This window comes from Halyomorpha halys, unplaced genomic scaffold, assembly GCF_000696795.3.
Source record: "Halyomorpha halys isolate HHAL.00 unplaced genomic scaffold, Hhal_1.1 Scaffold74.1, whole genome shotgun sequence".
Lineage (NCBI taxonomy): Eukaryota > Metazoa > Arthropoda > Insecta > Hemiptera > Pentatomidae > Halyomorpha > Halyomorpha halys.
The window spans coordinates 693940-711213 of record NW_027104736.1 but is presented as its reverse complement, the minus strand read 5'-3'; the positions used below and the strand labels follow the sequence as shown (position 1 = coordinate 711213).

At 30.4% G+C, this 17274-nt stretch overlaps 1 protein-coding gene and 1 pseudogene across 1 annotated transcript in view; one reads left to right on the top strand and one right to left on the bottom strand.

The window, feature by feature from the left end:
• Positions 1-8274, bottom strand: part of LOC106692862 (tRNA pseudouridine synthase-like 1) — a 16087-nt gene extending 7813 nt beyond the window's left edge. The window contains exons 1-3 of the mRNA XM_014439075.2: positions 8135-8274; positions 7916-8047; positions 2558-2689 (exon numbers count right to left, since the gene is read on the bottom strand). Of these exons, the coding sequence (XP_014294561.1) occupies positions 2558-2689; positions 7916-8047; positions 8135-8181 (311 nt within the window). The 5' untranslated portion in view covers positions 8182-8274. The remainder of the gene's footprint in view (positions 1-2557; positions 2690-7915; positions 8048-8134) is intronic.
• Positions 8275-10533: 2259 nt separating this feature from the next.
• Positions 10534-17270, top strand: LOC106692858 (metastasis-associated protein MTA3 pseudogene; annotated as a pseudogene).
• Positions 17271-17274: the final 4 nt, after the last annotated feature.

The window sequence follows — 17274 nt, the reverse complement described above, 5'->3', positions numbered from 1 at the left end:
TGTGTTTGTGTGAGTTTAATATCTAATAAAAAATAAAAATAATTAAATATTAGATAAACAATTAGCACACAAAAAAAACCTACATTTAGCTCTTGTTAAAATTTTGCATGTTTCCTTAAATTAGGAAGAAGACTAAAACTAACAACATATTAAAGTAAAGTTGAAAAAAGTCTTTATTATAGATAAACTGAGTCCCCATGAATTATAAAGCAAGACACATTACAAACAATCAGGAATGCCTCAATTATAGAACAGTAATAATATGAACCTCGGAAATTAGAACAGAGAACATCCAACCTAATACAGAGATTAGCTATTGTATCATGGAAAACTTGCTAAAGTATCTTGGCTATTCAAGAGATTCAACAGACTCAGAAAATATGAGATATTATAGCTGCTTACTTGTTTTTTTTTTCATTTACAAAGATATTGTATTTTTTAAAATATTAGAAGTTTTAATGCAATTTTTTCAGTAACTTAGAAGTCTTTTATAATCATCATACCTAAGATATATATATTCATAATTAATAAAAAAAAATTGAAAATGTATGGTATAAAAAATAATAACAATCTGTCTAATGTCATGATTTAATTCACTAAATGTAACGATGATGCCCAAAACATCTACCAGGTTACTCTACAAATGCACGATCTGATTCATATCGAGAGATCATGTGAGCCAGTCCAATTGAAATTCTCATATGCTCCAAGTATTCAGTGACAATTCTTGCAGTAAGTGAGCTTGCATTATCCTGCATCAAAATGAACTGTGCTCCAATAAATGGAGTAAATGGGATCAAAGACTTAAGTAACACATTCTCACAACCACCAGAGCCCCAGCATCAATGAAAACTAGTGCAGTATGAGTGTGGAAATTTAGTCCTATCTAAATCATAAATTAATGCATAGAAAGGCTGTGACTTTGAGGAGTAAATTATTCTCCTAGTCACAAATTAATCTCCATGGAATGTTTCAACCATCTGAGATACACAGACTGAAGAGAGACATACCTGTGAATAGAATAACTCCCTACTGCTAGTCAGTAAATAATTGCCTTTCTAAACAATTCCTTTCCAGTAGTAGTCCTGTCAAGGAGGGTCTTGCTCTAATTCCCCTGCTTGAAGTCTAAGCTAAGATGGGTATTTTATGCCATTCAAAGCCTTTCCGAATCCTCCAGGAGGTTCAAGAAATTTGGTCTCAAGACAAATGAATGATTATTTCCTCCCCTCCTGATGGGTTATTTCAATGTTTATACCCCAAAACCCCCCTAACCTAATCAAATTTCCCATAAAAACAAATATTCATGCATAATCAGCCTTTAAAATCAAAAATATGAAGTGCCTAGTTTTGTTGGCTATTGAGTGCATACTAGCTGAAAATTGATGTATATAGATTCAGTTTTCATCTAGCTCTAACATAACCAGAACATGTACTGAGAGACATGATGGAGAGAGGTTTCCTGATTTTTCAAGAAATTATACAAATTTAAGAAATTGGTTTAAAAAAGTTTTTTTTTACTGATAAAACCATAATATGAGGTTGAGTAACAGCAAATGAAATGACAAAAAATGTTTCTATTTGGACAACTTTTAGAACATTGGATATGGTGTATTATATCTGAATATTGGATCCATAACTTAATGTAGGATTAATTAATAGTAAATGAGGACAAGATGATTCACATTTGTGTTCCATACGAAAGTGATGAAGAAGATTCAATTGAACTTTATATCTGTTTAAAGAAGCTTTGAAATTAAATCAACGTAGGTTCTCCATCCCCATTTTAACCTGCATACAAATCAAGATAGGGAAAATATACTCTTTTATTCTGGATACATACATCACGATCTGTGACATACATCACGATACATGATAAATTTTTAAAGTTGATTTGTATATTATTTGTTCAATAATAGATAAACAATTATTGGTAATAATTAATAATGGATAATCAATTATTGATTTAATAGTTGATAAACAACACATATTCAAAAAAGTTTTGAAATTGATTGAAGTTAGCCATTTTGTCCCATCTTCTCCAATAATAAGTGCTATAATAATTGAAAGGTACAAGGGAACAACGATCAGATTTTATAGTTTTTTTTTTTTATTCAATAAGGGTAACCTAAGTTCAGTAGAGTAAGCTGACTTACTTAATTTTTTTTTTTTTTTTTTTTTTAAATCCAGGAAACTTAAGCATTTTTCCTAAAATAGTACAGCCAATATTTTCTTCAATAGACAGTTGAAAAATAAAAATATAAGGAAATTTAATTAATACTTTTTTTTTTTAATTTCCTTTACCCTTGATTTAAAATTCAACATTAAACATTAGCCAGTTGTATTAAATTTTTTTGCCATTACAGGTTTTGTTGATACAGTTAAATATGATCAAAAACAATTAATAAAATTTAGCGAATTAATTTTGATCTCTCTGTGAGGAATATATTCTGATTAAATAGTGAAAATTTGACTTCCGACTTAAGAAAGATGAAACTAATTACAAATTTTAGGATAATTATAGATTTTAAAAAATACTATTAAACTAAAATACCATTACCTTATGTCATGATTTTCAACTCTGAAAAATTTATTCATCGCATGTATAATATGATAAATGGGCTTTTGTCCATTATAAAATTCTAGATCAACATGTGCAGCTGTACATAGGGCATGAACACCTGTGTCGGTCCTAAAAAAATTAATTTGTAAAATATCAATGAAAAAATTATTTTATTATTCTGGTATACTCATTTACATAAACAAGCAAGTACACTAAATATTTTATACTATAAGATCTTATAATGATTCTTTTCATAAAACTGAAATGATTTTATAACTGACTTACAATGAAATTATACATCATACTTAAACAACAGACATTTAAGTTAATGGAGCCATAAATTTGAATATACAAATCAAATCATAATATTGACTATCTCAGTCTGGATTGTAAAATTGTTTATTTTCCATTTAAATACGACAATAATCCACTAAGGTTATCACTGTAAATATTAGTCTAACAAACTTTATAAAATAACAGTGTATAAATAGTTTTGTACTATTTTGAGCTACATTTTTTACCACCACCCAGACAATCTTCCTAGTTAATTATATATGGTCAATTAACAATCTTCAAATAAGTAATTAATGAATTGAAAGAATTATGTTAGATAGATTATTTTAACTAGTGTGAAGTACTTGTGGTGGTACTTTGGCAAGAAATTCCAACAATATCAACTATTGATATGGATACTCAACCAAATCTATGTGCTCTAGGAGATTTCAAGACTCCAAATAAGCCAATTCGCTTGATACAAATATCCATGGATGGCACTAATGCTAAAGTGTATATTAATGGTACCCTTAGTCATCGTTTTCCAGTCACTGCTGGAGTTAGACAAAGAGATGCGTTATCTGTGACACTATTTAACCTTACACTACATAGCGTGATTGGGAAACTAAACTTAATGGGGATATACTGCATTCAAATACTCAAATATGCGCATAGCTGATGATATTTGCTTAGTGGAAGGGAATAAGCAATCTCTTATTGATTTGTTCAAACTGTTGAAGGCAGAAGGTGAAGTGCTTGTTTTAGAAGTCAATGAAAGGAAAACCAAGTACATGTTTGTAAGTTCAGGCAGTTATTCAAGAGCTAGAAAGATCTGTGCGTTGTAGGTTTTTCTTTCGAAAACATTAAACCCTTCTCCTTTCTTGGTATGGAGCTTAATTGCAAAAATAAAATATCAGCAGAAGTGAATAGACAGATTATGGTAGGTAACTGGGCTAACATAAACCTCTTCTGGTTATCCCTGTTGTCACAAACGACAAAAATATGGCTATATAAAACATTAGGAAAACAAGTAATGACATATTCTGTGGAAACTTGTATCCTTGTGTTGGAAGAGGGTGAATGGAGAATCCGGAAGAACAACAAACTATATGACCTATATGTTTCTTGTGACATAGTTTGCTTCATACGAGCAAGGAGAATTGAATGGTTGGGTAATGTAGCACAGTTGGATGAATCAAGTATGCAAAAAAGAATTCTGCTTGGAAAAATGTATGGTACCAGAAGAAGAGGACGACCTTGGAGATACTCGGTTCAAGATGTGGAAAAAGACCTGGAAAATCTCGGTATAAGGAACTGGAGGAGGAGAGCGTTGTGCAGAGAGAACTGGTGCAATGTTGTCAGGGAAGCCAAGGGCCACCTCTGGCTGTAGAGCTACGCAGTTAGTTAGTTAAACCAGACTCTTATGTCAGTGCTTTGACAGCAAATATCCTTTGAAAAATTCAACACATTGCAAATATTTGAGGGCAGCCACTCTCGATTAGAGAGAGGAAGAAATACTTTATTCATCTATGCTACCCAAATACATCTGGTTGCTACATCACACAGCATACTGATCAATCCGTAATTGGACATATATAAATTATATATAATTACATGGTATAATAAAATAGAAAGAAAACAGTTTTTTTCCCTACAGTTTCCTTTCATAATAAATTTCAGTCTATACACCAAATACAAATATTTCAATTAATTCCTTTTTTTCTTTCCCTTTTCTGTTCCATCAATTTCACCATTTCACAATTCTTAATTCACCCGATCAACAAATTCACTCTCCCGAATTCATCCTTCTAAATCCTTTCAGTGACCCGCTAAACAAATTCAAAATTAGATGGCAATGTGAGATCAGACCATTAATAATAGTCACAGAAATAGATCAGTTTACCAAAAAACAAACAAATAAATACATTTTACGAGAACAAGACTAACACATAGATTCAAAGGAAAATATAATAAAAAGCCGGTTACAAGAAACACTTGAATGGATAAATAAGTTTAAAAAAAAAACTTTTTTTAATCCAAGACCAGAGCCGTGCCTCCGATTTTTGTAAATGCAAAAATGTCGGCAAATCTTACGGATCTGTCGGTGTCAACACAATAGACCTCCTCGAAGCAGGTGAAGAGTTTTCTTTCAAGGAACTTCATCAATTCTTCATTGATCGTGTGGTGCCGGCGTGTTGTAAGGAGGGAGTTGTTGTCATTTCCAGTACATGAGTTCGTGTTTCAGACTCTCTGCCTTATTTGCGACAGAGGGGCCCAACTTCTCCTTGCTGTCCACTGGCTCCTGGGACTCCACGCAGGGGTGCGTAGTTGATATTAAGTTTCAGGGCGTTCGCCCATTCTGACCCCGAGAGTACCTGCTTCTCACATACATATCTATTAGCTCTCGGGGTCTCTTTGAAATGGCAAACACCAATACCCTCCCACCTACAACTGGGCCATTCTTCGAAAGCATTCTCACGCAAAGAACTCTACACCTATTCCTATTATAAAAGAGGTAAAGCTAAATGACAATACAGTTAAATATCTTTTTGAATGATATAAAAAGATACAATGAAAAGATATTTTATATAAATATTCTGAATTACAGAAGAGTTGAGAAACTAAGAAAAAAAGAAAGAAATTCCTTAGTGTCCAAGATACCAGGACCATATACATACAAAATCCTACTGCAACTACCTGAACACAACGCTTTCAATGCAGAATGCTCATGTGAGAGCTCCACTTGTACAAAAACTAGGGACACTCTAGGAACATCTGGTAACTTCCAAGAACCTCATACCAAATATACAGGATGCTAGGACCTTCAGGTGTAGAGGATCAATAGCAGCAGACATGAGGCAATAGTTGTTAAACTACAATGCATGGAAGTATTCCAATTCTTCCTCACTAACATCATCAGGTGTCCCCAGGAACTTCAACAATGGGCCAAGCACAAGCATACACCAGAGTAAGACCTCCATCATACTGGTTCTAGGCCAATTCTAGGAGTGTTTAATAGGGCCAGTTAGTATTCAGAAGGAACTTTCCTTCCAAAATAATAATCCAGCAACATTTATTTTTTGTGGACTTATTGTTAGAATTACTTTATTTACTTTTAACTTAATACTACTTTATTTTAATTTATCACTATTTTAACTTGTTTCTACATTGTAATGTATTCATAACTTTGTTTTTTTAATGTGTCCGTACTATAATTTTTAACATTTGATTAGTGTTTAAATATAAATTGAATAGTAAACTAACTATTTGTGGTGGATCACTGGAAGATAGAAATATGTGTTGTACAGAGAGGAGAGAATAAACACGATATAGAAAAAACAAAAATAAATAAAAGAAAATATTGACAACAAAACTAAAAAAAATAAAAGATGCAATATAATTTATTAATAAAAAGAACACTGAATATTTAATCCTAATGAAAAAGAAAACCAAAGAGAAAAAATATACAATAGAAATTTCAAAAGTTTAAAGGTAAATTAAGTAAAAGTTAAATATATTATAAAAGTACCACAAGCAATCTATTTTTTAAACAATTTTCTGGATTTTACTCCTCTCTACCCCACATTGGGATCAGGGGTGGTCCACACATGGTACAATCTCTAGGTCATACGCTTCTATTGATTATATACCACTAAGACCTAAGTGAACCACATTTATTAACTTCATGCCCAGAAGATGTATCATAGTATAATCTATCCCCCAGGCCTGATCAGATTCGATAGTTATGATATTTAATCACAGGGATAAATTTACTAATTTAATAATTAAAAATATATATGATGTCAAAAGTTTAAATATCTTATGATCATCACTGTAGTTAAGATGAAGAGGAGGCAAACTATTACATTTTTCTCCCCTACACAATAATGCATTACAAAGTATTTAAAAAAAAAAGAAGCTGTCTTTCTGGTATTTGAAAAAAAATAAAAGAATATTTTATCTAATAAAAAATAACTGCATCTAGGAAACAGAGTTACATAATACGGAGGACAATGAATTTTTATATCATACACTAACCCTGTCCTGCAGTTATATATGCCTGTTTCATGTATATGTTGAGTACATGAGCGAGTGAATCTGATAACAGACAAACCGCTGACACATTTTTAAAAATAAAAGGACCATCCTTACAAAAAAAAAAAAACACTACTTATTCCTCTTTGTTTCAAAAAATAACATGGGAAACAAATTGCAACAAATAATAATTACACAAAAATAACTAAATTCAATGACATATAATAATCTGCTGTTTTTTTTTTTGGTTAATTTTTTATGTTATCAATCCTATAAAATATGAAATAACCTAATAAGTGAAGTTTATAAACTTTTTTTTATTTTCTGCAAATAACCCCCAATTATAAAGTAGATTTGAGAATAATATCTTATTATATTTCCACTTATAGCCACTTTCTAAAGTTTACCTAATAATATATAAGAAGATGGTCAGGGTTGCGGTCAAAAGTGAAACAAAAATAGTTTACAACTATTTTTGTTTTACTTTTGACCGCAACCCTGACCATCTTCTTACATATCAATTTTTATGGTCAACTATATATGCATATTTACCTGATAATGTTCAAGTAGTGAATTTGCTTCTATGACTACGAAGCTGCATTAATTAGTCGAAATATAAAAATACCCTAGGCCAACCACCATATCTCCAACACCACTAACAGTTACCGAGAGACACGATAATAGTACATGATGGGAGACTCTACATTGCTGTAAAACACAAACACCTGTGCTATGCAATGGGTAGTTATGACTGAAAAGTGAAATATATGGGCATATATATATATATATTTTTATTTCTATATATTGACCCTAGAGTAAAGTCGGAATGGTCAGAGCGGTGGCCTAGAAGAAAATATGACATAGCTCAAACTATTAATAAATTCTAACGTTTGGTCCCACATTTCAGGCCACAAACAGGGCTTTAATCTTCACACTAAGTCATAAACTGAGTTTCAAAGTGTTCAGGTTTTATTAAAATTAGGTTCTATACCCCCTTTTTCGTTACTACATTTTTATTAAGCTTGCCTTGTGAAATGCGTAACTCACCTACTTGCAGGATAAACTACAGGAATATTTAATGGCTTCTTTTTCAATTGAAATAAAGCTGATTCCAATAATGCTTGGATAGTTTCATCCTTAAATAAGGGGGTCCCCTTATCAAATTGTTTCTGAACTCCTCTATTTAAAGAAGAAAGAACATAATGTGAGAACTCATTTTTTAATACAATAAAAATACCAATAACATCATTAATAAACATAGCATACTTAAACCTAGAACCAATATAAGAAAAGTAAATTAGATATCTATTCATAGCATAACATTCAGAATCAAAATTTGCAATTATAACAATATTTTATGGTCTATGAAGGTTATAAACACTATCATCAGAATAAGGTTATGCCGGGTAAAACCTACAATGCAGGTGAAGGTTAATATAGTCTCAAAAACTCTCACATTGAAGAATACAATAAATGCAACTCATCAGTTCAGGATTATTAAAACACAAAATCCTTTCAATATCTCTACCTAAAAAAAAAAAAAAAAAAAAGAAAAAAAAAAGATGGTAATATTTTACCAAAAAGATTTCTCTCAAGAGAATACGATTTTGTATATCAAAGGAAGCTTCATGGTAAAGTATTGTAGGAGCGAGGATTCCACAGTGACGGTGATCGTGACAGTCTGTCGCGTTTGCGTAGATAGTTAATATTCTACCAACTAACTATCAAGCAAAACCCAGATAGTACGACAGCTAATATTAATTTAAAACTTTAACTGCGAAAACTTTCGCTGCCAGTATTACTGTCTCTATCATTGTCTCCTAGCAAACTTGGTTTAAAAGAAATTATTTGGTATTTATCTAACTCATTAATTGATTCATCTCATTTTTTATATCCAAATGTATTAAATAAATTCTTATAGTAGTGCCTAATACAAAGCAGTTTTTAAGTTGTTTTCTTACAAAATACGGAATTACATACCTACTCTTAGATACTTCCCCAAATTTTTAAAATTTCTTTACTTATATATGTTGCTCCTATACTTGAATAATAGCACATTTAAGAAAGAAAAAAATATTTTATTTTCTATTTGACATATTCTATAGATTGTACGGTGGACTCGGGTTACTTTTGACAACCCTACTTGCTTTATTACAGTCTATAGAGGGACCAATGTACAGAAAGAAGCCTCTGCGATAATATCTTTGAAACATTTCCATTTCAAAATAAAACCAATTCTTTTTTTTTGCCTAATGTGCCACTATTCAAGCACAGCAGCGATATGTTAAGACCTACTAAAAGCTAAAAATTGAAGAAAGATTAAGTTTTAAAAATATATTAAACGTTTCAAAATATATCTTTTGGTAAGTAAATGCATCAGCGCATTTAACTGATACACATAATTTTTATTATTGATTTAAGAGTTAATAAAAGTTTTAATGAGCATAGAAAGGGAAGTAGTAGAATATTAACGATTGAACGAATGGTGCATTAGTTTTAAAACAATTATTTTTTCATTGACAGTTATGTTTATTTTCAATCAATTATTGAGATATTTACGCTATAAATGAAAACATCTAACAACCCCTACTTCTGCCACAACCAAAGTTTGAATGATAACTCTTTCACATCCTATTCATTTATTTTTAATTTTTATAACATTTTTAGAAATTGTACAACGAAATCTTTTGAATGAAACTATTGGTCCCTAATATAATAGACCAGTTTTATTGAACGAGTATGCTCCTCCTTATGTAGTTTTACACCTATTATCTCACTCTATTAACTTGTGACTACATGAAACAAATATTAATTAGGTAGATCAGTTCTCCTCGGGGAGAAGTAAACTGCTACTATAAATAAAAGGTTAATTTATTTTTATAGATACAAAACGTATTTATAAAATACTTTAACGTTTTTAAAACCGTATATAGTTACAAGTAATACAACTTTTTGAAGTGCATTTGTTCATTAAGCAAGGAATTTTATAACATATACCTTTCGTTAGAAGTTTATTGGTTAAGTGATTAAATATAAGATTAAAAGTGGCGCATGTGTAAATGTATACTGGATCGAAAATCACTTTCTGCTGAAGATCTGTTGATTAAGACTGTTTTCTATTACTTATTGAAAATTGGATTTAGACAACTTAATTTTAAAATAATTTGTCTCTGAAAACAAAAATCAGTGCAAATATTTCTAAAAATTATCTATTTTCGTTAATGCATTCATCTTAAGTTCCAATAATTACATGCTTTTTAGCGACTAAGGTTCTAATACGCTAAAACTTATATCAAGACAAGAAAATGTTAACGTTCTTCATAATATACAAATATATATTTATCAAGCATCCAAGTAATTTGATAGATATATTTCTTTTCACCATAAATACATGATTACTTCGAAATAACAGTGATTTAGACAAAATATCCATATTTATTCTCTTGTGCCATGAGACAGAATTTATTTCATTAATGATTATTTTTTTAAGTTTTAATAATAAATTAGTTTTATATAATAATTAGAAAATAGAAGAGGGAACAAAAGCAGACATTATTGAATTCTATAAAATTCAAAATTTGTATAAAATCTGTGTAGAGACAATCATTTGAAGACATAATCCATTTGATAAGTTGAAACTTGATTGATTTTAAAGGTTAGTCCCAGTAACTCTCAGTTTTGGACATGTCTGACCTCCCTAATTAAAGGCTAATCCACAAGCGCTCCAGATGTAACGGCAGTAGTGGGAGGGCAATAGCTGCCAAGGGGCATGCGTGCGCAGGTTAGACGATCGATGGTTCGTTAGTATTGGTGAGTTCTGTGAATAGTGTAGTGAACGAACGCTTGGTCCAGTTCTTCACGTGTGTTGACTCTTTCGTCTCATTCTCCATCTCTTTTATACGTCAGATAATAGTTGAAGAATTTAATTGAGAACCAATTGCAGTGAGTGCGTGGAATTTGTGTCAGGCCGAATTGAGGTTGGTTTGTTTGTCTACCTTGGAGCACATTAAGTTCTTCCAAGTTTGCTTTACTATAGTTATTATTTTTGTTTCAGTGTAAATATTGTTTACTTGTTACCATGACAACCATAAAGCGTTGTTTTGATAACTGGAAGCCACAAGTTTCTTATCAAAATGGATTTCTTTCAAGTTGCGCAGGCGCCGACCGCCAAATTTAGTAATATCTGTTATTGAAATTAAATATGATATTTATATTTTTAAGTTTTTATTGCTCAAAATTGACTACATAACTGTATTAATGTACATAACAAAATATATGTACCTCTTTGAGAATTTTAGAAGTATAAGAGTTTACAGGTATTACTCGTCTTGTGTTTTGAAAAACTAAGCGCCATACTTTTTTTCGTTTTAATTAAGTCCTCTAAAGTGTAATATTTACGTAAGGTTTAATTCATTTGTTTTCATTTAATGGTCTCTCAAAAACTAAATTACTTTCCTCTTTGGCAAGGGGTCTAATTTTTGTAAAGTTTGCCTTAATTATAAGCCATAACAGAGTAGCATGTCAGCTTTTGTGAAGCTCCTTTTGCTTTGTTTTGGTACTTTGACAAGGTAGGGTTATGTAGTCTTATCACTTTTATATTTCTCTGAAAATAGTTATATATCTATATCTAATGTCTTTTGGAACTAAAAATAGCTAAGAAAGAGAAAAATTGACTAAATGTACTATTTACCATTGAAGCATTGATTGTTATGTTTTTGTCTTGATCAGGATGAGGAAGGTTTTTTAGTTTGTATAGGACTATTGAATTTGACAATTATTTTGTTTAAATAGGAGAAATTATTATTTTTTAAAATATTAAAATGATTTTATTTTAAATATAACTTTTTTATATTTTCATATTGGACATTTTGTGAATTCTGGACAGTTAGGTATTCTGTTGAAAATGACTACTAACATGTACAGGGTTGGTGATTATGTTTATTTTGAATCTATTTCACCAAATCCATACCAGATACGGAGGATAGAAGAACTTAGTAAAATGCCTAATGGTAGTGTGGAAGTTAAAGTAACCTGTTTTTTTAGAAGAAGAGATCTGCCAGAGCAGTTGATTACTGTCGCCGATAAGTATGAAACCGCTATGACATTAGATGTAGATGAAGGTGTTTATTTAACTCCGAAACAAAAGCACCAGCTCAAACATAGAGAGCTCTTTTTCACTCGACAAATGGAAACACTTCCAGCCACTCACATTCGAGGAAAGTGCTCTGTCACATTTCTCAATGAAACTGAGTCTCTTCTGGATTATTTAAACAATGATGACAGTTTTTTTTATTTTTTTGTCTATGACCCCCTTCAGAAAACACTTCTTGCAGATAGAGGTGAGATACGTGTTGGAAGCAAATATCAAGCAGACATACCCCCTCCTACTAAAGGTAATGATTCAAGATTACTAGAAAATCTAGAAACATTATTATGGACTCCTAGTCATGACCTGACTGATGAACATATAGATAAATTTCTTGTAGTCACAAGATCTATTGGAACTTTTGCTAGGGCTTTAGACTGCTCCAGTTCAATTAAACAGCCTAGTTTACACATGACTGCTGCTGCTGCATCAAGAGATATAACTTTGTTTCATGCCATGAATACGCTACATAAACATAACTATAATATTTCTGATGCAGCTAGTTCCTTAGTGCCTTCTTCAGGACCTACATTGTGTCGAGATGAGCTTGAAGAATGGACTGCTGCAGAAACAAATTTATTTGAACAAGCAATGATAAAATATAAAAAAAACTTCAAGTGTATTAGGAACGATTTTCTTCCATGGAAGTCATTGAAAAACATTGTAGAATATTACTATATGTGGAAAACTACTGACAGGTATGTCCAACAAAAAAGAGCAAAAGCCCTTGAATCGGAATCAAAATTAAAACAAGTTTATATTCCAAATTATGATAAACCAAACACTACTTCCTGGAATAATAATTGTGTTACTGAAATTACAAATGGAAAACACTGTGAATCATGCAATTCTATGAAATCATCTCAGTGGTATTCTTGGGGGCCCTCACAAATGCAATGTAAGCTGTGTCATGAGTGTTGGTGTTATTGGAAGAAATACGGGGGGCTTAAAATTCCCAACAAATCAGTGGATACAGATGAGCCAAGAACAACTGATGAAGAGCAAGTTACTTCGCGTAAGCTTAATAAGTGCAATGTAATGGGTTGTAGTAAGGAATTTAAAGGTAAAAATAATCTTATCCGACATTATAACATGGCTCATGCCTGTGATTTAAGGCCGGGCTCTCGAAGGCCGATTATGAAGACACGTACATCATTTTATTTATCAACTAATCTTCTTCAAAAACTTTCGAGGAGGTTGTGTCAAAATTTGGCCAACCCTCAGCATGTTGCTAGACGTCCTTTCTGGGCAATAAATATTGATGGAATCAAACAGGCATGGCAAAAAGACATAGTCTCAAAAAGTATGCTTGAGCTCCAAAAATTATTACTTTTAAAAAGGAAAAAACGAGACTCGATAATAAATACTGTATCAAGAGTTTGGGGTTTGCATAACCATAAATTGACATCAATGGAAAGAAACAAAATTCCTAGATTTGATAGAAAAAATTTAACAAAAATAAATGATAACTCATTTCAGGAAGTATATAGTAATCCTATGATCGAAAAATTACCTGAAGTTGGTACTAAAAGGAAACTTTCCCAAGAAACTAATAAAATGGATAGTAAACAATATGAGGATTTACCTCCCAAAAAAATTTCAAGAAATAATATACCAGATGATTTAGTTCGTCCTCAGAACCCCTTGCAACAATTTAATGGAAAAAGTAGAGTTGCTGCAGTGGCTAGAAAAAAAGTGGTCTCCTTAACAGGGGGATCCGATGACATTTATTTTAAATCATCTGTTATTACCAGGCATTTAAGACATAGATATAGTGCTGGAGTTCTACGAAGAGCTGCCAGAAGACCATGGAAAGAGTTCATGGTAAAAAATCTAGAAGAAACAGTAGTTATTTTGGATTAAACCAATGGACAGTTACCAAATTGATTGTAAATAACTTTTGTTGTCCATAATTTATCAGTATTTTTTGGAATTGTTATATTTTTTCGAGGTATTTAAGCAATATGAAATTTTGAGTTTCATGACAGTTTTTTTTTTTTTTATAATTTACAAAGATAATTGTGTTATTACATTAATTGAACCATTTGTTATCTAATTTCACAAAACTGGTTTCTGTTTATATATTTGATGTAATATCTATAAATTAACACATTATGTATTTATGCTTTTGGTGTTGTAGGCCTTTAATAACTACAACTTTATGATATAAGTTTCATATCCATTTAGGATACAGGTATCAGAAGTCTTACTAAATTTATTGTTTTCAGTGAATGATCTATAATTATTAATTTTTGTGTTGTTTTTATTTTATATTTTTTCTTGGCATTGGAAAAAAAAATTGTACTTAAATAATTATTACTTTAAGCTAAAGGAGTAATAATTTCTTCAATGTATTCTGAAGTAATGTCCTCACTAGAAAATGATTGTATTTTGTCCTATGGAACAATGCAAATTAATGTTTACTGTTGTGGAGATGAATCTATAAAATATTACTAAGCATTAAAGATTTGATTAAGAAGTGATATTTTTTGTAAATATTGTTTTAATAAGTCTTAGTATAGTTTTATGTATATAAATGAGTACATTGACTTAGTAAAATTCAAGCAATGATATATGTTTGCTATTTTGAATTTTGTTTTCTTAAATAATTTTCATATGAAATTAAAAACAAAATTAAACAAGTTATACTTTTTTAATTTCATATTTATTGCACAAAATGGTTATAATGTGTTGTATATATAATCTTAGAAAGACTGTAATTTCACGGTGTTGAAATATCCAATCCCTTTTTTTGTTCATGTGTAAGTAGTTAGTATTTAATGAATTTATATTTTTGTTTTTGTTTCAATTAATGTTATGAATGATAACATTCTTGTATAATTAGGTATTTATTCAATCTAAAATGTCAAGATCAGTATTGGTAGGTTTATGTGTACATAGGGGTATCTAGTATCTAAAATGCAATTGGTCTTGGATCCACTCATATTTTATGATTCACATGACCATTATGGAGTTTTGTAGTCTTTAAACATCCCGGAGTAACCACTGAGTATTTTATTTAAGAAAAGGCCATGTTAGTAAAAGGTTTTTTTGTTTAATCTTTGTTAAAGAAATTAAATTTAAAAAATGTTTGTCATTCAAATACATTGTTCTTAACTTATATTCCCAAAAGGCTATATCTTGAGATTGCACTGTAGTCACAGTTTCTGGAGTTTGATCATATAATGACAATGCTTTTTTGTTTATCACCCGATAGGTCTTCAAGTGTTTATTAATGCTTTGATGGTTAATACTCCAATCATTAATCGTTCTTTTCTTTATAAAACATCAGCCATTTGGTTCTGTTATTAATCTTTAACTGGGGAGCTGAGAATATAGAACATTCTGAGGGAGTTTAGGTTTCATGAACTTCTATTGCCACATTCTACCTTCCCAGTTAAAGGTTTGTTGCTCAACCTGTCTTAGGCCAGGGTCCTCTCTCCATTCCTTGACGGCTCCTCTATGGGTTGAATCTTGAAATACTTTCCATTGAAACTTTTTGGAGATAATAGTAGTAGTTTTAAACTAGGAGATAGTAAAGGGTCGCCATTAAAAGAGAAAACTGGCTCATCTACATTCTCATTACCTAGAACACTTTTGATCAGGAACTCTCAATAAGTTTCAATACTACAAAACTACTCCAATAATTAATCTGGTTTATTCATCACAAATATTTGTTTTGCTCAACATTTATATTTAAAATATTTAATGCTTCAATTGCATCAATCTAGATTATTCTCTTTCTGTATTACATATAACACTAATTGATAGTAATAAGGCAGTCTTATCTTTTTTTACAAAAAAAAAAAAAAGATTTTTTAAGAAAATGATCTCAAACGTAAAATTGCAGCCACGCTGCTTAGCTGGTTTAGTCTATGGAACACTGGCTTTATCAAATTTAATTTTTTCACCATGTTCATGACTATATAAATAAAACAATTGATGTAAGTGTACTAATCGATAAATACAACAATATTGTATGATATTGAAGTTTTCATATGTCGAAATAAGACAGTTCTTGTACTTAATTGTTAATAATACGAGCATTGTTTTTTATTGTGATTTACACACATTTTTATGTTTGTGGATCACTTAATAGCAATGAATTGTAATTTAAACTATTTTAGGGCTTTGTAAATATCTATAAATTATTGTACAATGGGATAAGATCTATATAATATCTTAATTTTTTACTGACTGATAAGTTTGTGTTTAAGTTATTAAATATTTTTTTTATGTATCCATGTTTGTATCAATATTCTAGATATGTTTTGATTAATGTATTACAGCTACATTTGTTGTTCCTGTGTTTCAGGTTACACTAATTATTGTTTTATCTATGTGTTTTTTTTATATATATTCCTTTCATGTTTTGAAATATAAAATGTATATTTGAACATGTGTCACAGTTTAGGTAAGCTGTTATTATTATTAATGACTTATTTGCTGTTAGATCTAACTGAATACAAACTGTTTTTGATATGAAAATAATTAAAAATCCTCTTTTTACCAATAAGCATACTGATAGTACGCATTGTAGTATCTAATTGATTTACCTTAGATTGGATCAAATTTCCTGGTATGTCACCCAGTCAATGGGTCCCATGTATCATCTGAATTAGTGTTTCTCCATGATTTCTTCTAATGGTCTTAAGTTATGTAGGCTCCAATAATGGTGTCTAATTCAGTTATACCAAGTTTATTTCTTTAAAGTTTTGTTGCTCGAAGAAATCAAGGAGGAAACAATTTAGATTCTCAACATATATACTCCGATTGCAAATAAGGCATTGAACATTGAAGTACACTAAGCCTAGAAAGAAAATATTTTTCACTTTTACAATATTATACATTTCCTAATATTATGTTTTCACCTCAGTAAAAATAGCCCATTAGTGTAGTTACTGAGACACATGAACTTTTAGATTTGAATTTTTTGATGGACAAATAGCAATTGTAATTTGACTGTATTGTGAAGTTCTGTGTTTGTGAAAATAGTTAACTATAAATGGTTTTCCATATTTTGTTTTTATGTTGTTTCAAACACACTATGTCAGCTAGGAAACTCAAAAATATAGAAAATTTTGTAATAGATAACTTATTATACTCTTAACACTTGTTTTGTGTATGTTTTCTATGAAATATTGTGATAAAATCTTCCAATGTCCCTAGGTTTGTGTATTTTAAAATGTAAATATCATTTTAACTAGAATATGTTATATTTTTATATATAAATAAAGTATATTTTCATTTTTTTTATATT